Source organism: Chiloscyllium plagiosum, unplaced genomic scaffold (genome assembly GCF_037043375.1).
Source record: "Chiloscyllium plagiosum isolate Xiang-an unplaced genomic scaffold, Cpla_swu_hap1 HiC_scaffold_2, whole genome shotgun sequence".
Lineage (NCBI taxonomy): Eukaryota > Metazoa > Chordata > Chondrichthyes > Orectolobiformes > Hemiscylliidae > Chiloscyllium > Chiloscyllium plagiosum.
In genome coordinates, this window is record NW_028270140.1 from 50,235,562 (window position 1) to 50,251,013 (window position 15,452).

The window sequence follows — 15,452 nt, forward strand, 5'->3', positions numbered from 1 at the left end:
TAGTGACATCTGCCTCTTTGTCGGCGATGTTGAACAGTCCCTCTTCAATACATACAATGGTACTGTTCCCCAACTCTTTTGCCATTATAGCAATGACTGCATCAGTGCACTCAAAGATATATTTGAGTGGGGGAAATATATCTGCACTCAGGCTAAGCTGGAGCAGTTCAACTTTGCTAATAGCTTTCACACCACCTTCAAATTCACTTGGTCTATGTCAGACACCTCCCTCCCCTGTCCTGACCTCTCCATTTTCTTCTCCAGCGACATTTTACAGACCGACATTTACTATAAACCCACAGACCTCCATAGTGAACTTGACTACACTTCCTACCACCTTATACCCAGCAAATATTCTGTCCCATTTTCCCAATTTCTCCATCCCTGTCACATCTGTTCTGATAAGGAAATGTTCCACTCCCAAGAATCCCAGATGTCCTCCAATTTCAAACAATGCTTCTCCATTTTCATCCAGACAGCCTTCACTGGAACTCCTTGATTCCCTGCTCCACTGCTCTAAACTGGACCACTCCCCCCAACATAATAAACATAGGGTTCCCCTTGTCCTCACTTTCCACCTCATCAGCCTCTGCAAGGTATCATCTCAAACACTTCCGCCAAATCCAATTAGATCCTACCACCCAGAACATCTTTCTCGACCCACCCCTCCCTGCCTTGCCCAAGGGCTGTTCCTTTCACCATGTCTTGGTTCGCGCCACATTCCCCACCAACCACCTATCCCCCCCTCCACTCCCCCCACCCCGGTACCTTCTCCTGAGACCGAATGATTCAACACCTGCCCATACACCACCCTCCTCACATCCATCCAGGACCCCAAACAGTTCTAGGTGAGACACAGGTTCACCTGCACCTCCTCCAACCTCGTCTACGTCAGCCGTTACTCCTGATGTGGTCTTCTCCACATCAGTGAGACCAAATGTAGACTAGGTGATCATTTCACTGAGCATCTTCACCTGGTCCAAAATGACTTACTGAATTTCTCAAGATCTTTCAATTTTATTTAAATGTTTTCACTTTCCAGTTTCAAATTGTATTGAGTAAATACATCAGCAAAAGGCATGAATGAGTGCCAAGTACCCAATTAATGGCTTATCTAAAAAAATAAATCAGGCAGGAAAAGTTCACCCAAAGTCCTATCAGATTTTCTGCACCACTGGTCCATGTAACCCAACAGAAACAGGGAGCTGGGAGTTGGAAATCCTTCATGGCAACCTAATGCATGTTCTTGCTTGTACAGGTAGTGTCAGTTAATAAAGTGAAACAGCTGCTGGTAGCAGCTGGAGACGTTTTCTTATGGTCAGGTGGGTGGCAAGAGGTATTGGAAACGTGCTATTAATGATAATTGATGGGGCAGTGATGAGTTACCCTGATTTCTTATGATAAATACCATTAAATTCATCAAATAATTATTTAATATTAAAGATCTGCTTCAATTTGAGAATAGAGTGACATTTCACAGCAAATATGCAACTAGATCGAAATCATAGCATATGAGTTGTCAGTCAGAAACTGTGAGAAAGTGACCTCAGGATCACTGGTCAGCAATGTCAACTGCCATGGACTCAACGGACCAAACCACCTACCTCGAGACGAATAGTGAAAATGACGTATATTGTTGGCAGCACCCACCTAGGACTTAATTGAATGAATGAGTAGTGAGTGTTGAGCAAATATCAGGATGTCAATGTTAATAACTTGTGCTTTCACAAGAGGATGCTTGATCATTAGTTTCCCAATATTCTGCACTTTTTCGAGCCCAAACTCTGCAAATAGTTGCAGCAGGGAAGATACTATCTTGAGAGTTAGAGGCTAATGAGGGTAGCATAGGAATGGAATGTATTTTAAAAGGATGTGATGCCACAGACACTTCAATTACTTCATAATACATGGTGGTCTTTTGATTGTCCCTTCTGGATTGATTAAAGTGGGGCAGCTTATGGTCTAGCATGTCAATATAACGCTGATTATAACATTTGAGAATAGCTTGGAGAAAGGTGCGAATAACTGTCTGAATGATTCTTCTTTAATTGCTCTTAGACCATGAAGGAGCAAAGGGATTTCTAGTCATTTAGATATAGAGGGCAGTCATCTGGACCATCCAGTCCATGCCCACTTTTCACAACACAGATCAGTCCAGTCAGCCCCATTCACCATGTAACTCTGGAGCCCTGCACATTGATTTCAATAAATATCCATTCAATTCCATCTCTGACCCAAATCCTTAAATCTGTACCCACTTGTTCTTGCATTGATAATGGGAACACGTTTTCTTCATATGCCTGATATAAACATGTCATAATTTTGTACAACTTGATCAAATATTTCCTCAATTTCCTTTCATCTCAGGAAAACAACTCCAACTTCTCCAAACCAATCTTTCAGCTAAAATCTCTTAGCTTTGAAACAATTCTTGAAAATCTCCTCACGTTTTTGCTCAAGTTTGGTCATAAAAACGAGATAGCGATATTATAATTTTGGCCAAACCAGAACTTTATAAAAGTTTGCACTTAATAAGGGTAACTATGTGGGCATGAAAGCTCAGCTAGCTCAAGTCAACTAGGATACAAGGCTAAAACAAACCAAAGAACTGCAGATGCTGGAAATCAGAAATAAAAGCAGAAATTGTGAGAAAAATTCAGGAGGCCTGGCAGCATCTGTGGGGAGAAAGCAGAGGTTATGTTTCAGGTTCAGTGACCCTTCTTCAGAACTGATTTTAGTTCGGAAAAGGTCAGCATTTATGCTGAACATGGGGTTGGGGGGAGGAATAAACAATAGATGTAGATGTAACCCAGAGAAGGCAATAATGTTTAGGATATTAGGTATCAGGTAGATCATTAGAGAACTGGTGACAAATATTTAAGAGGATATTTTAGAATACTCAAAAAAATTCCTACTATGAAGAAAATTTCTAAAGGGATAATCTACCATTCATCGCTATTTAAAGTTAGGGAAAGCATTCATCTTAAAGGAAAAACGTACAATGTACAAATGTGAGCAAAAGTTAGATGACTGGAGAGAATATGGCAGGGAATAACTGGACATTTGATTCGGAGAAATAAATCAGAGTATGAGAGGAACATCGCTACCGACATAGAAATATGACATGAAAGTGCCGTTTTGGACTGGGTTGGGCAAAGTCAGAAGTCACATGACACTAGGTTACAGTCCAACAGGTTACCTTGAAATCACAAGCTTTCAGAGTGCTCCTGCGTCAGATGAAATGGAGGGAAGTGTACAGGCACAGGCAGAGAGATCATTGCAAGATAATACCAGGTCATTAAGAATGTCAAAAGATAGTACAAATTGTGTGAATGGCTGAAATACAAGTCCTTTCTGGTGATCAAAAGTGTCAAACAGTGTGAGTAAAGTGTCAACAGCTGGATAACAAGTCAAGGGATGACCTATGACCTGATTAATAAAGGTAGAGATATAATTACAAAAGATCAAAAATAAGACAGCGTAAGTGGTGGTGCTGGATTAACATGAAAGTTTACCAAAGTAACAAGTAATCCAAAACTGTACAAACTAATTAAGATTGGAGAGATCGGAACGAGTCATCAAGATGATGGTGTCAAAACAGAGCAGTGAGGAGGATTTCATAAACACAAACTGTATGGTGAGGTTGCATGTAGCGTGATGTGAACCTAAGATTACGTTTGAGACCATCTTCATGGGTATGGTACTTGGCTATCAGTTTCTGCTCAGCGATTCTGTGTTGTTGTGTATCTTGAAGGCAGCCTTGGAGGATGCTTACCCAAAGATCGAAGACTGAATGTCCTTGACCATTGAAGTGTTCCCCAATTGGAAGGGAACATTCCTGTCTGCTGATTGTTGCGTGGTGTGCATTCATATGTTGTCGTAGCTTCCGCATGGTCTCTCCAATATACAATGCCTCGGGGTGATCACGGAAGGACAGAGCTCACTATTTACTGGTGTTTTGTGTTTGTCCTTCATTGTGTTAAAGCATTAACAATCCGTGCATTTAAACTGGGGTGAGTGCAGATTGCTTGCCCACTGCCTTATTGGAAAGCCCCTTCATTTATGATACTGAACATTCATATTCCAGGTATTTTCCAGTTGGGATTGGTGGCCAGGAGGATGAGAATAGGTTATTGACCCTCTTGTGGTGTTCTACCACTCAGTTTGATCATGGCTGATCTGCCCCATAACGCCTGTCTTATCCCTTTACACCATTAACAAACAGAAATTGATGATTTTGATTTTGAAAGTTGCCCAACATCTGCAACTATCCACTAAGATTTAATTGTGTAAAGAGATACATCTTAATTTCAGTGCTAAATGGCCCAGCTATAAATTCAACATCTTGTGCCCTTCATTTAGATCTCTCCACCAAAAAACAATATAGTTTCATGCATTTTTATCATACTGAATCATGGAATTGGAGGGTCAGTGTCAGTTTGGATAGAAAGTTGCTGTCAGGATAGAGAACAGTGAGCCAAATATATTTCGTTGTTATTCAGAATGGCGGATGTTAGACAGTTATGTTCCCAGGGGTCAGTGCTCCGAGCACTGTTTTCTTGATTTCTATGTATAATTAACATAACTTCAATATTGCAATATAGAGTAATATTTCAAACTTGGAGGACTGTGAAAGACTAAACGTGATAGAAACTTACTGTAACAAGAGTGTCCATGAAAAGAGGAATCTGGATTTGGTTTGCTAAGATCTTTAAAGGTAGCAGTAAATATTAAATGAGTTGGTATTATAGGGAGCTTGAGCTTCATAAATAGAGGCAATGGATCCAAAGGCAAGGAGGTTATTCTGATCATACAAGTTAGGAATAGAAGTCAGCTATTCATTTCCTTTAGCTGACACAGCCACTAATTAAATTCATGGCTGATATGTTTGTGTTTCAAATTCCACATTCCCATTTACCACCCAATAGCATTTGATTCTCTTGTTTAACAAGAATCCATCCATGACTACTTTGAAATATTCAAAGAATCATCCTGCAGCTCCTCAGAATTCAACATTTATTCTCTGTTGAAGTAATACTCTTCTTTTTTATTCTTTGACAGACCAAACAGTCAAAGAATTATAGAGTCAGACAGCATGGAAACAGACCTCTTGGTCCAACTTGTCCATGCTGACCAAGTTTCCCAAACAAAATTAGTCCCATTTGCTTGCTTTTGCCCTATATCCTTCGAAACCTTTCCTTTTCATGTACCTGTCCAAGTATCTTTAAAGTGTTGTACCTGTACCTGCATCTACGACTTCCTCTGGCAGTTCATTCCACATATCATTCAACTACCCTCTGTGTGTAAAAGTTGCCCCTCAGCTCCCTTTCTAATCTTTCTCGTCTCATCTTAAGAATATGCCCTCTAATTTTGAAACCTTCTCCCCAAGGGAAAAAAACCTTTGCTATTCACCTTATCAATGCCCCTCGTTACTTTATAAAACTCTATAAAGTCAGCCCTCAACCTCCTATCCTCCCTCCTCCATTCAATCTCAGTCATCACTACAAATTGTAAAACTTTAAGGTGCCAGCACAGACCCCTGTTGAACTCCATTCACCAGATTCTGCCATTCAGAAACAGACGTCTTTGTGAACACTGCATTTTTTCTGCCAACTGGCTAATCTTGAAGCCATGCCAAAACGAGTTTCCATTTTACACAATAACATCTTATGTCAAACATTGTCAAATGGCTTCTCAATCCAAGGACATTGCCTCTTACAGGCTCCTGTTTATCTCCAGCAAATAATATTCCTTAAAGAACTTCAATAAATTGGTTAAATGTGATTTTCTTTTCACCCATGTTGGCTTTTCCAATTTGCCTTGAGTTTTTCACAGTGTCCAACTATAACCCTCCTAATGATCAATTCTGACACCTTCTCCATAACAGACATCAAGCTAACAAGCCTATGGTTTCCTATTTTCCATCTCTATCCTTCCTTGAATAAAGGATTATATTTGTTACTTTTCAGGCTGATGAGACTTTTCTAGAATCTAGCACATTTTGGAAAAATAGAACCAATGCATCTTCTTCCTCATTTACCATCTCTTTTAAGACCTAAGGATGAAGTTAATAAGGACTTGGAGAGTTGTCAGCTCGCAGTTCCATCAGTGCTCAGTATTACTTCCTTAGTGATTTGTAATTTCACCAAATTCCATTTTTTTCCTTTTACTTCCTGATTTATAACTATTACTGTGATGTTTTCTGTATCCACTGCAATGAAGATAGGTAAAATATGTGTACATTTCATCTGTTATTTCCAAACTAATATTAACTCCCTATTCTGCATCTCAAGAGGAACAGCACATCCTTTTCTTTGGTTTTCCTTTGAAATACCCGTTGAAACACTGCAGTCTGTTTCTATGTTAGAAGTCAGACGACATCACATCTCCCATGACAACAGCATCCCTCCACTTCTCACATTCGAACAACTAGCAAATCTCAAACAGACCATCGTTCGCAGTAAACTGCGCAGCCTTCAGGAGAAGAACAATCACAATTTGACCAGAAAACTAAGCTGAATCATTGTCATGCCCACCATCTCTATTCCAATTATTTGCAGTTGAATGATGGTGGGATAACAATCAATCAGTCATGTGAATCTACAGTTTGCTCCCCAGGATGCACACCGAGACAAATATGGACTGCACCTGGAGGATCATTAACTTGTTGAAAGCCACTCTTTGTTCGGGAAGACTAACAAATTTCGGGCAGACCAAATTGTTGACCTCAACAAAATTTTGCAGACTGTCACATTGCAAAGTCCAGGATTACATTTTAACAGATGCACTGTAGCTTGGGGCAGCAGCCACCAAGGAGCAGTGGCAAAAGACCACCCTTTAAGGTTTTTCTGATGAAGTACAATGGGGGTACATGCAGCTATTGGACCCTCCCAGCACCTCAAATATATCCAAATATAGTCCTGTACAAATAAGAAAAAACTTTGGTTTGTTTGTTGGATAGAGTCAAACTCCAATGTTTGCTTGTTTCTCCAGATGCTACTGTATAGAATCGAACTGTTTTAGAAACTATTTCAGTATACAAAGTTTTTTTTAATGAATAAAATATATTTTTAAATAAAAATACTTAGTGGTATGAATCCTCACTGGTATTTCCCCATAGTGGACAGATAACTATTGTAGCAGTGTAAGTTGCTGTCTGGCTAAGTTCAGCTAAGCCAGCACAGACAAAGACTGAGATTGAAGGCTTGCTGTGAATGCACACTCTTAAATGTATTGGCATACACTTGAAGATTTGACTTGCAACCAGGTACACAAGACAAGAGATGACATAAAAAACTGAGATTATAATTTATGGAGAATACATACAACTATCGTATCAATTACATGTAAAGATATTAATGGAAAAATAAATATTTAACAAGTAAAATATTGAGCTATTTAAATGATTTTTACTGATGTAAAAGTGAACATGATACTGAGCTGAACAAATTCTCAATCAAATCATTTCATCATGGAGTGTGCATTGCATAAAGCAACTGCCAGATTTTGATACATAACACGTAATGCTGTATCTCAGAATCAGATAAATTAAACAACATGGGTAAATTTAAATTCTCCAGTGCTCCTGGCTTTGAGATGAGCTTTTTGAAATTAGGGCAAGTTTTGGGAATTCGGACAACGTATATATTAAAACCATTTACTGTGTATTTCTTTTCCTATGCTTATGCTACACGGATATATGAACTTCAGTTACACACGAAGGGAAGGTTAGGTGGTTTTATATATCAAGTTTACTGAACTAATGGACTTCTGAAATGGTCTCCTTGGAAGTAATCATTTGCCTCAGATGAATATTTCATTGTTATTCTTGCATACATTTAAGAGGCATTTCATCTGTTTACTATTTGAACAGGTTCTATACAGGCATATGACAATAAAAGTAATGATTTTTAAAATTTAGTATGGCACTGGTTCTTCAACTTTGACACTGTACCTAAAGTCTTAAGTCTTCAGTTTACTCATTACACAATGGCTACTGTAACAATTAGACATTTTGTCTTACCCAAGAGAGAGGTAAAGCCAAGCGTAGATATTCAATTCCATTACAAACATTTTGTTAGATTGTAGACAACTTTTTTTCTATGTTTAACAGAGTTATTGTGATGTGCTTGACCCCACTGATTCTATAGGAAGAATATTTCAGCCAGGCTAAGTCAAACTGGAAATAAATGTACAAAACCCAAGAACTGAGATAGAACACATAGGGCAGTGTGAAAAGAGAAAATGAAGTGTAAAAAGGCATGATTTAATGCAGTTGCAACTATTGCTTACACTCTACTAACTCAGGACCATTGATTTCAATAACCACTATCAAATCTATGTTGCCTTATTGCAACTGATTACTTTTTCTTTTGCTCTCAAGTAAAGTTATTCTGCAATTAGAGCCTTAACCCCACTCTAGTATTGTTTTATCTCCCTCCTAATGTTAAAAAAGAGCAAATAGAGGACACATCATTAAATCAGTAATGCTAAACTTAGCAAATCAATTTTTCTGTCCAATACTATGGCACGTGATGAATTCATATTATCTGACCATTCTCTGGATACAGGGCTGGATTATTATGGAGCTGGGTCTTTAAAAACAATGCATGAAAACTGGGCGAAGTACCAGCATCCATTTCCAACATATCCAATTCTAGTAGATAGGGGAAATGAGGTGTGACTCACACAGGTGGGAAACCCAAACTTAACAGGACGATTTGAACTGAGAGTACAGAGTTTAAATAAAGCTCATTTTGAGCTGCAGTGCAGGTCATTAACGTATGTAGCAGACCTAAACACTCTTGATGAACAGACGAGGTCTGTTTATGAAGGAATTGTGATTTGATAGACTTTTCTCCAATCCAACACTCTGTAAATATAAACCAAGCAAGTTGAAACGAGCTCGTTTTCTGTTTTAATTGTCAGACTGTCTAATTTTGTAAGAAATAAACCTTATGGAAATTACTTAGACTGTATTTCTCAATATTATGATGTTATTATGAATATTTAATTAAGATTCAAAGCCACAATTATCTCAGCAAGAAGTGTGGTTTTCAGAGCTTGATGGATAATTTAATGGGGCTGTTAAAGGATTAGATAACTTTGATGTGAGGTCTGATTAGAAGTGTGTTCGCTTTGATAAGAAATTAATACTTGGAGATTTAAAAGCTCTGAGTGGATTCTTTTTTAAAAAGCTAACAAGTATGCAGGAGTGAGAGTTCCATCAGATTCTGTCTCTTTTCACCCAAGCTTGGTTCCTGAACTCTGTCCATTACGGAAACTGGGTGAGTGACTATGCAGGTGACCTGAAGGTGTGAGAGGCAAAGGGTGATTAGGGTGCATGGGTTGGCAAAGTGGTAAAGACGTCTGTGGGATGAGGTCTAAGCAACCTAACAGCTTTTAAAACAACTGCATTCAAGTTTCAGAGAACTAGCAAGGGATTTCAAAGCAGCCCACCTTGTTACATGCCTACCTCTGTATCTGACTGAGAGAGAGAAAAAGAGAGAGCAAGCGAGAGAGGGAGAGTGAGTGACTGAGAGCAAGAGACCAAGAGGGCGGCACGGTGGCTCAGTGGTTAGCACTGCTGCCTCACAGCGCCAGGGTCCTGGGTTCGATTCCAGCCTGTCTGTGTGGAGTTTGCACATTCTCCCCGTGTCTGCATGGGTTTCCTCCCACAATCCAAAGATGTGCAGGTCAGGTGAATTGGCCATGCTAAATTTCCCACAGTGTTAGGTACGTTAGTCGGGGGTAAATATAGGGTAGGGGAATGGGTTTGGGTGGGTTTCTCTTCGGAGGGGCGGTGTGGACTTGTTGGGCCAAAGGGCCTCTTTCCACACTGTAGAGAATCTAATCACATCCCCTTGAAACCAAGAAATTAGTTGCATGGGTAGTTTGTTCAGCAAGTAAAGAAATGTTTAATTTAGATCAAAAAGGGAGAGTTACAAATTTAAATGTCATGACCATAACGAGTCATTCATGGTAATGAGCATAAAAGGTGAACAATGCCAATACTCTAACAATAGCCACTGAGCATGTGTGTAAGGAGCGATATCAGGATGACATTAGATAACGTGGCACCTGACAAAAAGAGGCACAATGCATCTTTTGCTCTAACTCCTAACACCGTGGGCGGCACGGTGGCTCAGTGGTTAGCACTGCTGCCTCACAGCGCCAGGGTCCTGGGTTCGATTCCGGCCTGTCTGTGTGGAGTTTGCACGTTCTCCCCGTGTCTACATGGGTTTCCTCCGAGTGCTCCGGTTTCCTCCCACAGTCCAAAGATGAGCAGGTCAGGTGAATTGGCCATGCTAAATGTGTTAGGTAAGGGGTAAATGTAGGGGTATGGGTGGGTTACGCTTCGGCGGGTCGGTGTAGACTTGTTGGGCCGAAGGGCCTGTTTCCACACTATAATGTAATCTCATCTAATCTAATCCTCAATTTATAGGTAACATACATTATTATTTTGCACTAGCATTGTGTTGACTTCTCCTCTGTCCTCAGCTCCCACATCCATCAAGGACCCCTTCAAAAAAGTCCACAGTAAAAGAGGTCAATGGTGGGGTCAGTGCCAGAATGTTACTATGAGTTTACAGTTTTAATGAATTAGTAACATTTCCACTTCACAGTTGAAAGATTTTAAAAATTGGACGCCATCTCAAAATAAATCAACATTAGTAGATAACCTTACAATCTTAAAATTATATTGATACCCTGGTCACATAAACAAATAAGTTCAGATTCTAAGTATAGATAGCTCACTTGTCAAATTAACCATCTTTAACATCTTTAAACACCTTCAATGCATTTTAACACAGCTCTAATAGGGAAACAAAATTAAATGGGAGGTTTGTAATGAGAACCTTACAGCGTATTTCCATGATGAGAAAATAATGGTTGTAATACCTCAAATCGCTGAGAGCTGACTTTCTTTCCTTTTTTAGACCATACAATTTTAGGCCTTGGTTCTCCTGAGGCTTGGCAGATAAATGATGCAACCCCTCCTGAGACTCCAGTCTGGTCAATGGGAGTTCTTGTAAACTTTGGTGGTGCTATAAAAAGAAAGGAAAATAATAAATCACATTCTTACAGAACTCAAGTGACAGTTGCTAACTGATGTTATATTTTACTAAACAAATTTAAGTATTGTATCACCAGACCAGCAGTAGATTTGTGGGAGTCTTTCCAGCAACAATTTTGACTCCACATCCATGAAAGCAAATGTTTTATAAAGCTATTAGGGAAGCTTTCTTGGGGTAAACAATCTGAAGCAAGAATTTGGGAAGATGGATCAACTTTCTAAATTACGGGTTAATTGAGATGAAACAGTACTCTCTCTTCAATTTACAGTAGTTTGTGAGATAATTTGGGTTAATTTGTAGATTTTCCATCCAACTCCACCCTCAGTAATAGGGAACTCTCAAGGAAGGATGCTGTATCTCATAATTTATATTTTACTGCTTACAGGCTGGCACATCGCACATACACATTAATTCAAGTTAAATATAAATGCAAAAAACCACACAGTAAGAAACATTGGTTTAATTTGAGCTCTTGTTGGATGATGATGAAAAAGAAATGAGTCATGGGGGTAATTTTAAACCAACCGCCCACTGGTAAACTCCCCGATTTGGATCAAGCACCCACCACATTGGAAGTGGGCGAGGTGCAAAATGTGTGGCTGACCTGATCTCATCTGTTTCTAACTAAGTGGTTTAGGTTATGATGCCTCCAATGCAGTCCCTTCATCACATTACCCAAAGGGATCTTATCTGGTTCCCTGATCACACTGTCAGGGAGACACACTCAGTTTTTCGTGGGTTTACAATTCTGTTGGGAATCATGAAGGAACTGTGTTTATTGCAAATTCCAAGAAAGGGTTGTGGAGTCTGGTTACATGGAATGCAAACCAAATAAGCAGAAGCACAAAAAAAAAGCAGCACGTTTATGTATTCAACATTTCAGCACAATGTCAACACATGTCCCAACAAAATCTCAAATTAAACTCTGCATATAATATGTTGAAGACACAGGATGTATGTGGAAATGTGTGGCATCAATCTTGCATTTTTCAATACAGAAGGATGGAGAAGCGAGGATAAACTGCAAACTTAATACATTACTTGCCCTATTTGACTGTGATAAAGATCAAACCATAAAAGCATACGGGGTCACAATTATGGTAGTCGATGTTAGTCAGCTTTGCATTTGATGTGAAAAACATTTTTGCTGATACAGAGGAGATACCTCAGTTGTTGTTAAAACCACAACTTCAGTGATAATATCGACGCCAATAAGGTGCTCACAATTTATCAATGCTAAGTTCAAAGTGCTATACATTTAGCCATGTGTGCCAAAGCTATTAGAAAACAACTGAACAGAACAAGGGCATTTTAAACCGGTCACTTTAAAGTGCACAAGTCTGGTCAGCACTGTGAGAAAAAGTGCAACTTGCCCAGAAGTTTGAAAACAGATACGTAGTTAAGGCCGGTAACTCTGTTTATGAAACATGTTTTTCCTGGAATCTCAAAAATACAGCTAATCATTTAACATTTTTGTTCATATTTTTCACCATAACATTGGTTCATTTTCTCAGCTCGTTCCCTTTTCTTCTGGTTATCCACCAGCTCCAGCCAGAAGATCCACAAACTTCTTCCAGGACAATTTTTATCTTGGTCTGGTTTGATTACTAAAAATGGTTGAACAGAACTTGTACTCCATGGGTTCGAAAAGGGAACTCACCACTTTCTCAAGTGCCATTAGGGGTGGGCAATAAACACACTTGAATTGCCTAGTGATGGCTACATCCCATGAAACAGCAAACACATATCTGCCCAACCTGGCAATAACAATGTCTCTTTTAATTTTTTTTTCCCCATCCCACCAATCAAGTGGTTAATTTAGCTTCTGAACAACTTCTCTTCGACAATACACCTTGACCATGTAATTTACAACATGGTAAACTTCTGCCTCAAATTGCTGTGTTGTGGGCTGTGCATCCATTGATGCTTCAATGTATAATCAAAAGTTTTCATATGTTGTCTTCACTTTCTTCTTTAAATGCATTAATTTAAAATAATAGCTGCTATGACCCTGGTTCTTTGAGCCAGTCCTCAACTTCAGTTGTTGGACTAAATCTGGAAGGAGCTAGTGTCTAGGTATTACTCTGGGATTGTTGATAGATTGCTGGCAGCTGTTTATAACCTTCCCTTATAATGCAGCACTCAATCGAGCAAAGTGGGAAGGAAAAATCTCAGTACTTCACTGCCACTCATCAATGTGTGAAACTTCTGGTGTCAGTGTATTAGTTAGATACGATAGGTTACAAATATCACGTGGCAAGACATCCAGTATTTTTCAAAACCTTTTGATTAGTTGTTTTCGTTGTGTTCAGTGAGAAGTGTAACTGAAGATATATGGTGTGACTGGGAGCAGAACTAAACAATATGTGCTTGGTCTCTGTACTCAAGGCACACACCATTCCTCATGGGGACTTCAGACTAGATTTTTCAACCACTCATAGTCAATGGCCAGAAAATGGAACTTGATTCACTTCAGTTAAAATCACACCTGATAACAATCCTCTCAGGATGAATTGAAAACATTTCCCTTTTATACAGTACATACAGTTTACAATCCCATATCTACATCCAACAAAAAGCTGCAAGAGGATAGGGACAGTCATGCGTCAATGTTCACCTCAATGTCTAACTGTATTTTGAAAGATGCAGAAAGTTGACACAGCGTTCTCCCTGCCTTTAAATTGCAGAGTCCTCAGTGTTGATTACTGTTTCTAGAAGGACCGTCATAAATTTAATTCTCTGCAAGAGCCCACAGTGGCAGGTAGCATCCTTTTTCCCTGGATGATGTTGTTTCCCAATTGTACTCTGTACAGAACCTCTCCAAGTATAAAGGAAAGCTGACTAAAACTGAAATTTTCAAATAACTGCACTTTTTTTTCTCCACTCTCCACTCATGGGAAATGGGTGCCACAGTGAAAACAAATTGTATAGGATTTTAACACCAAACATTTCAAAAGACACTGAGAAGTTTTGCTGATTCTGGTCATTTCCATGGTAAGTATTTGTTAGCATCACAGAATGTTACACCACAAAAGGTGATCATTTGAAATTAAAGCTCATTAATAATTCAAGTGGCCTGAACGTTACAGCATTCGTGTCAAGATACAGTTGGCATTGTCTGAACAGGTTAATTAAAAATACCTACAATGGGTACAGGCAAGTGGGTAGGCTACATTTTTAATGTAATTGATGAAAAGATGGAAAGACTGAGTTACAACCTTCAGGGAGTATCTTACACACAATAGGGTGGCCCTTTGATAACTCCACTGCCTGGCAACCAAAAGCACCACTGCCCACCCCACACACTCTAATCCTTGTATAACCAACCCCCTGGATGAATTGGGACCAATGGCTATCTCTTCATACTTGCAATCCCAGCAGTGGGCTGTACTTTTTTTTCTCTCACTGCTGAGACAACAATCCTAGTCTTGAGACAGAGTAGCTGGCAGCTCTTGGGGACAAGTCTCCTTTTTCTTTCTTTGCAGAGGTAGAAGTCCTGCTCCCACCAATTTAAGGCCAATCGCAATGTATCATTGCTGTATTTAACAATTCATTCAGAAAGAATGGTCCACATCCCCTCCACATCCCCCATGAAATCCAGCACTGTGTTTGAAATAGTAATTTGACCCAAATGATTTGTGCTGATTGGACTGTTTCTATTTTGAAAATTCTGTCAAGTAAGAAATCAGAAAAAAGTACTCAGTCCTACACATTCCCAACTTATAGTTCCTTAAATCAGCAACTTGGGCTCTGCAGTGTTCAAATTTCACAAAAGCTCAAGTTCAGAGAATCAAATCGGTAACAGCAAGTGAAGGACAAGATGCACTCCACAGGGACACAGGCAGCTCATTGCAAAGGAGCAGAGACCACCAAATTGGTCACCTTTCTTACTAGTGTATCAAAGACTGATGAAGAGGAAACATTGGCAGGACTATGAAGAAAGGGCAAAGTGGTGAGAGCGAATGAATAAGTAATTGACACATCAAGCTAGCAATGACACAGTCAAATTACACTGACAGTATTCTCTGCTGGAAGACCAAGTGTCTACACTGTGTGAGCGTATTTGTGTCTGTGTGTACCTGTATGTTTCTTTGTGCATTCATACTGTGCGAAAGGAAATTTTCTATCATCATGAGAAAACAGAATGCTCACTTTCTCTCCGAAATGAGGAGAGAAGTGAAGGTCTTTGAAACCTGTGATGTCTAAGAATGTAATTTTGTGAGCAAGTTATTCAGAATGGAAAATACAGGCATTCCATCCTTCTTCATTACAAGAATAATTTTGTTCACTCAAGGAGCGCAATTTAGCTCAGTTTTGAGTGTTCTGATGGTCAAGCAATTCTGATCCAGAATTACAACTGAAGGGTGGTCTGTG

The 15,452-nt window shown here is 39.4% G+C and overlaps 1 protein-coding gene across 25 annotated transcripts in view; it reads right to left on the reverse strand.

The window, feature by feature from the left end:
* Positions 1-15,452, reverse strand: part of LOC122562121 (receptor-type tyrosine-protein phosphatase delta) — a 2,484,958-nt gene that overhangs the window by 332,440 nt on the left and 2,137,066 nt on the right. For all 25 annotated transcript variants that reach the window (XM_087996666.1, XM_087996678.1, XM_087996656.1 and 22 more), the window contains one exon: positions 10,903-11,048. In XM_087996666.1, coding sequence (XP_087852792.1) covers positions 10,903-11,048 — 146 coding nt within the window. The remainder of the gene's footprint in view (positions 1-10,902; positions 11,049-15,452) is intronic.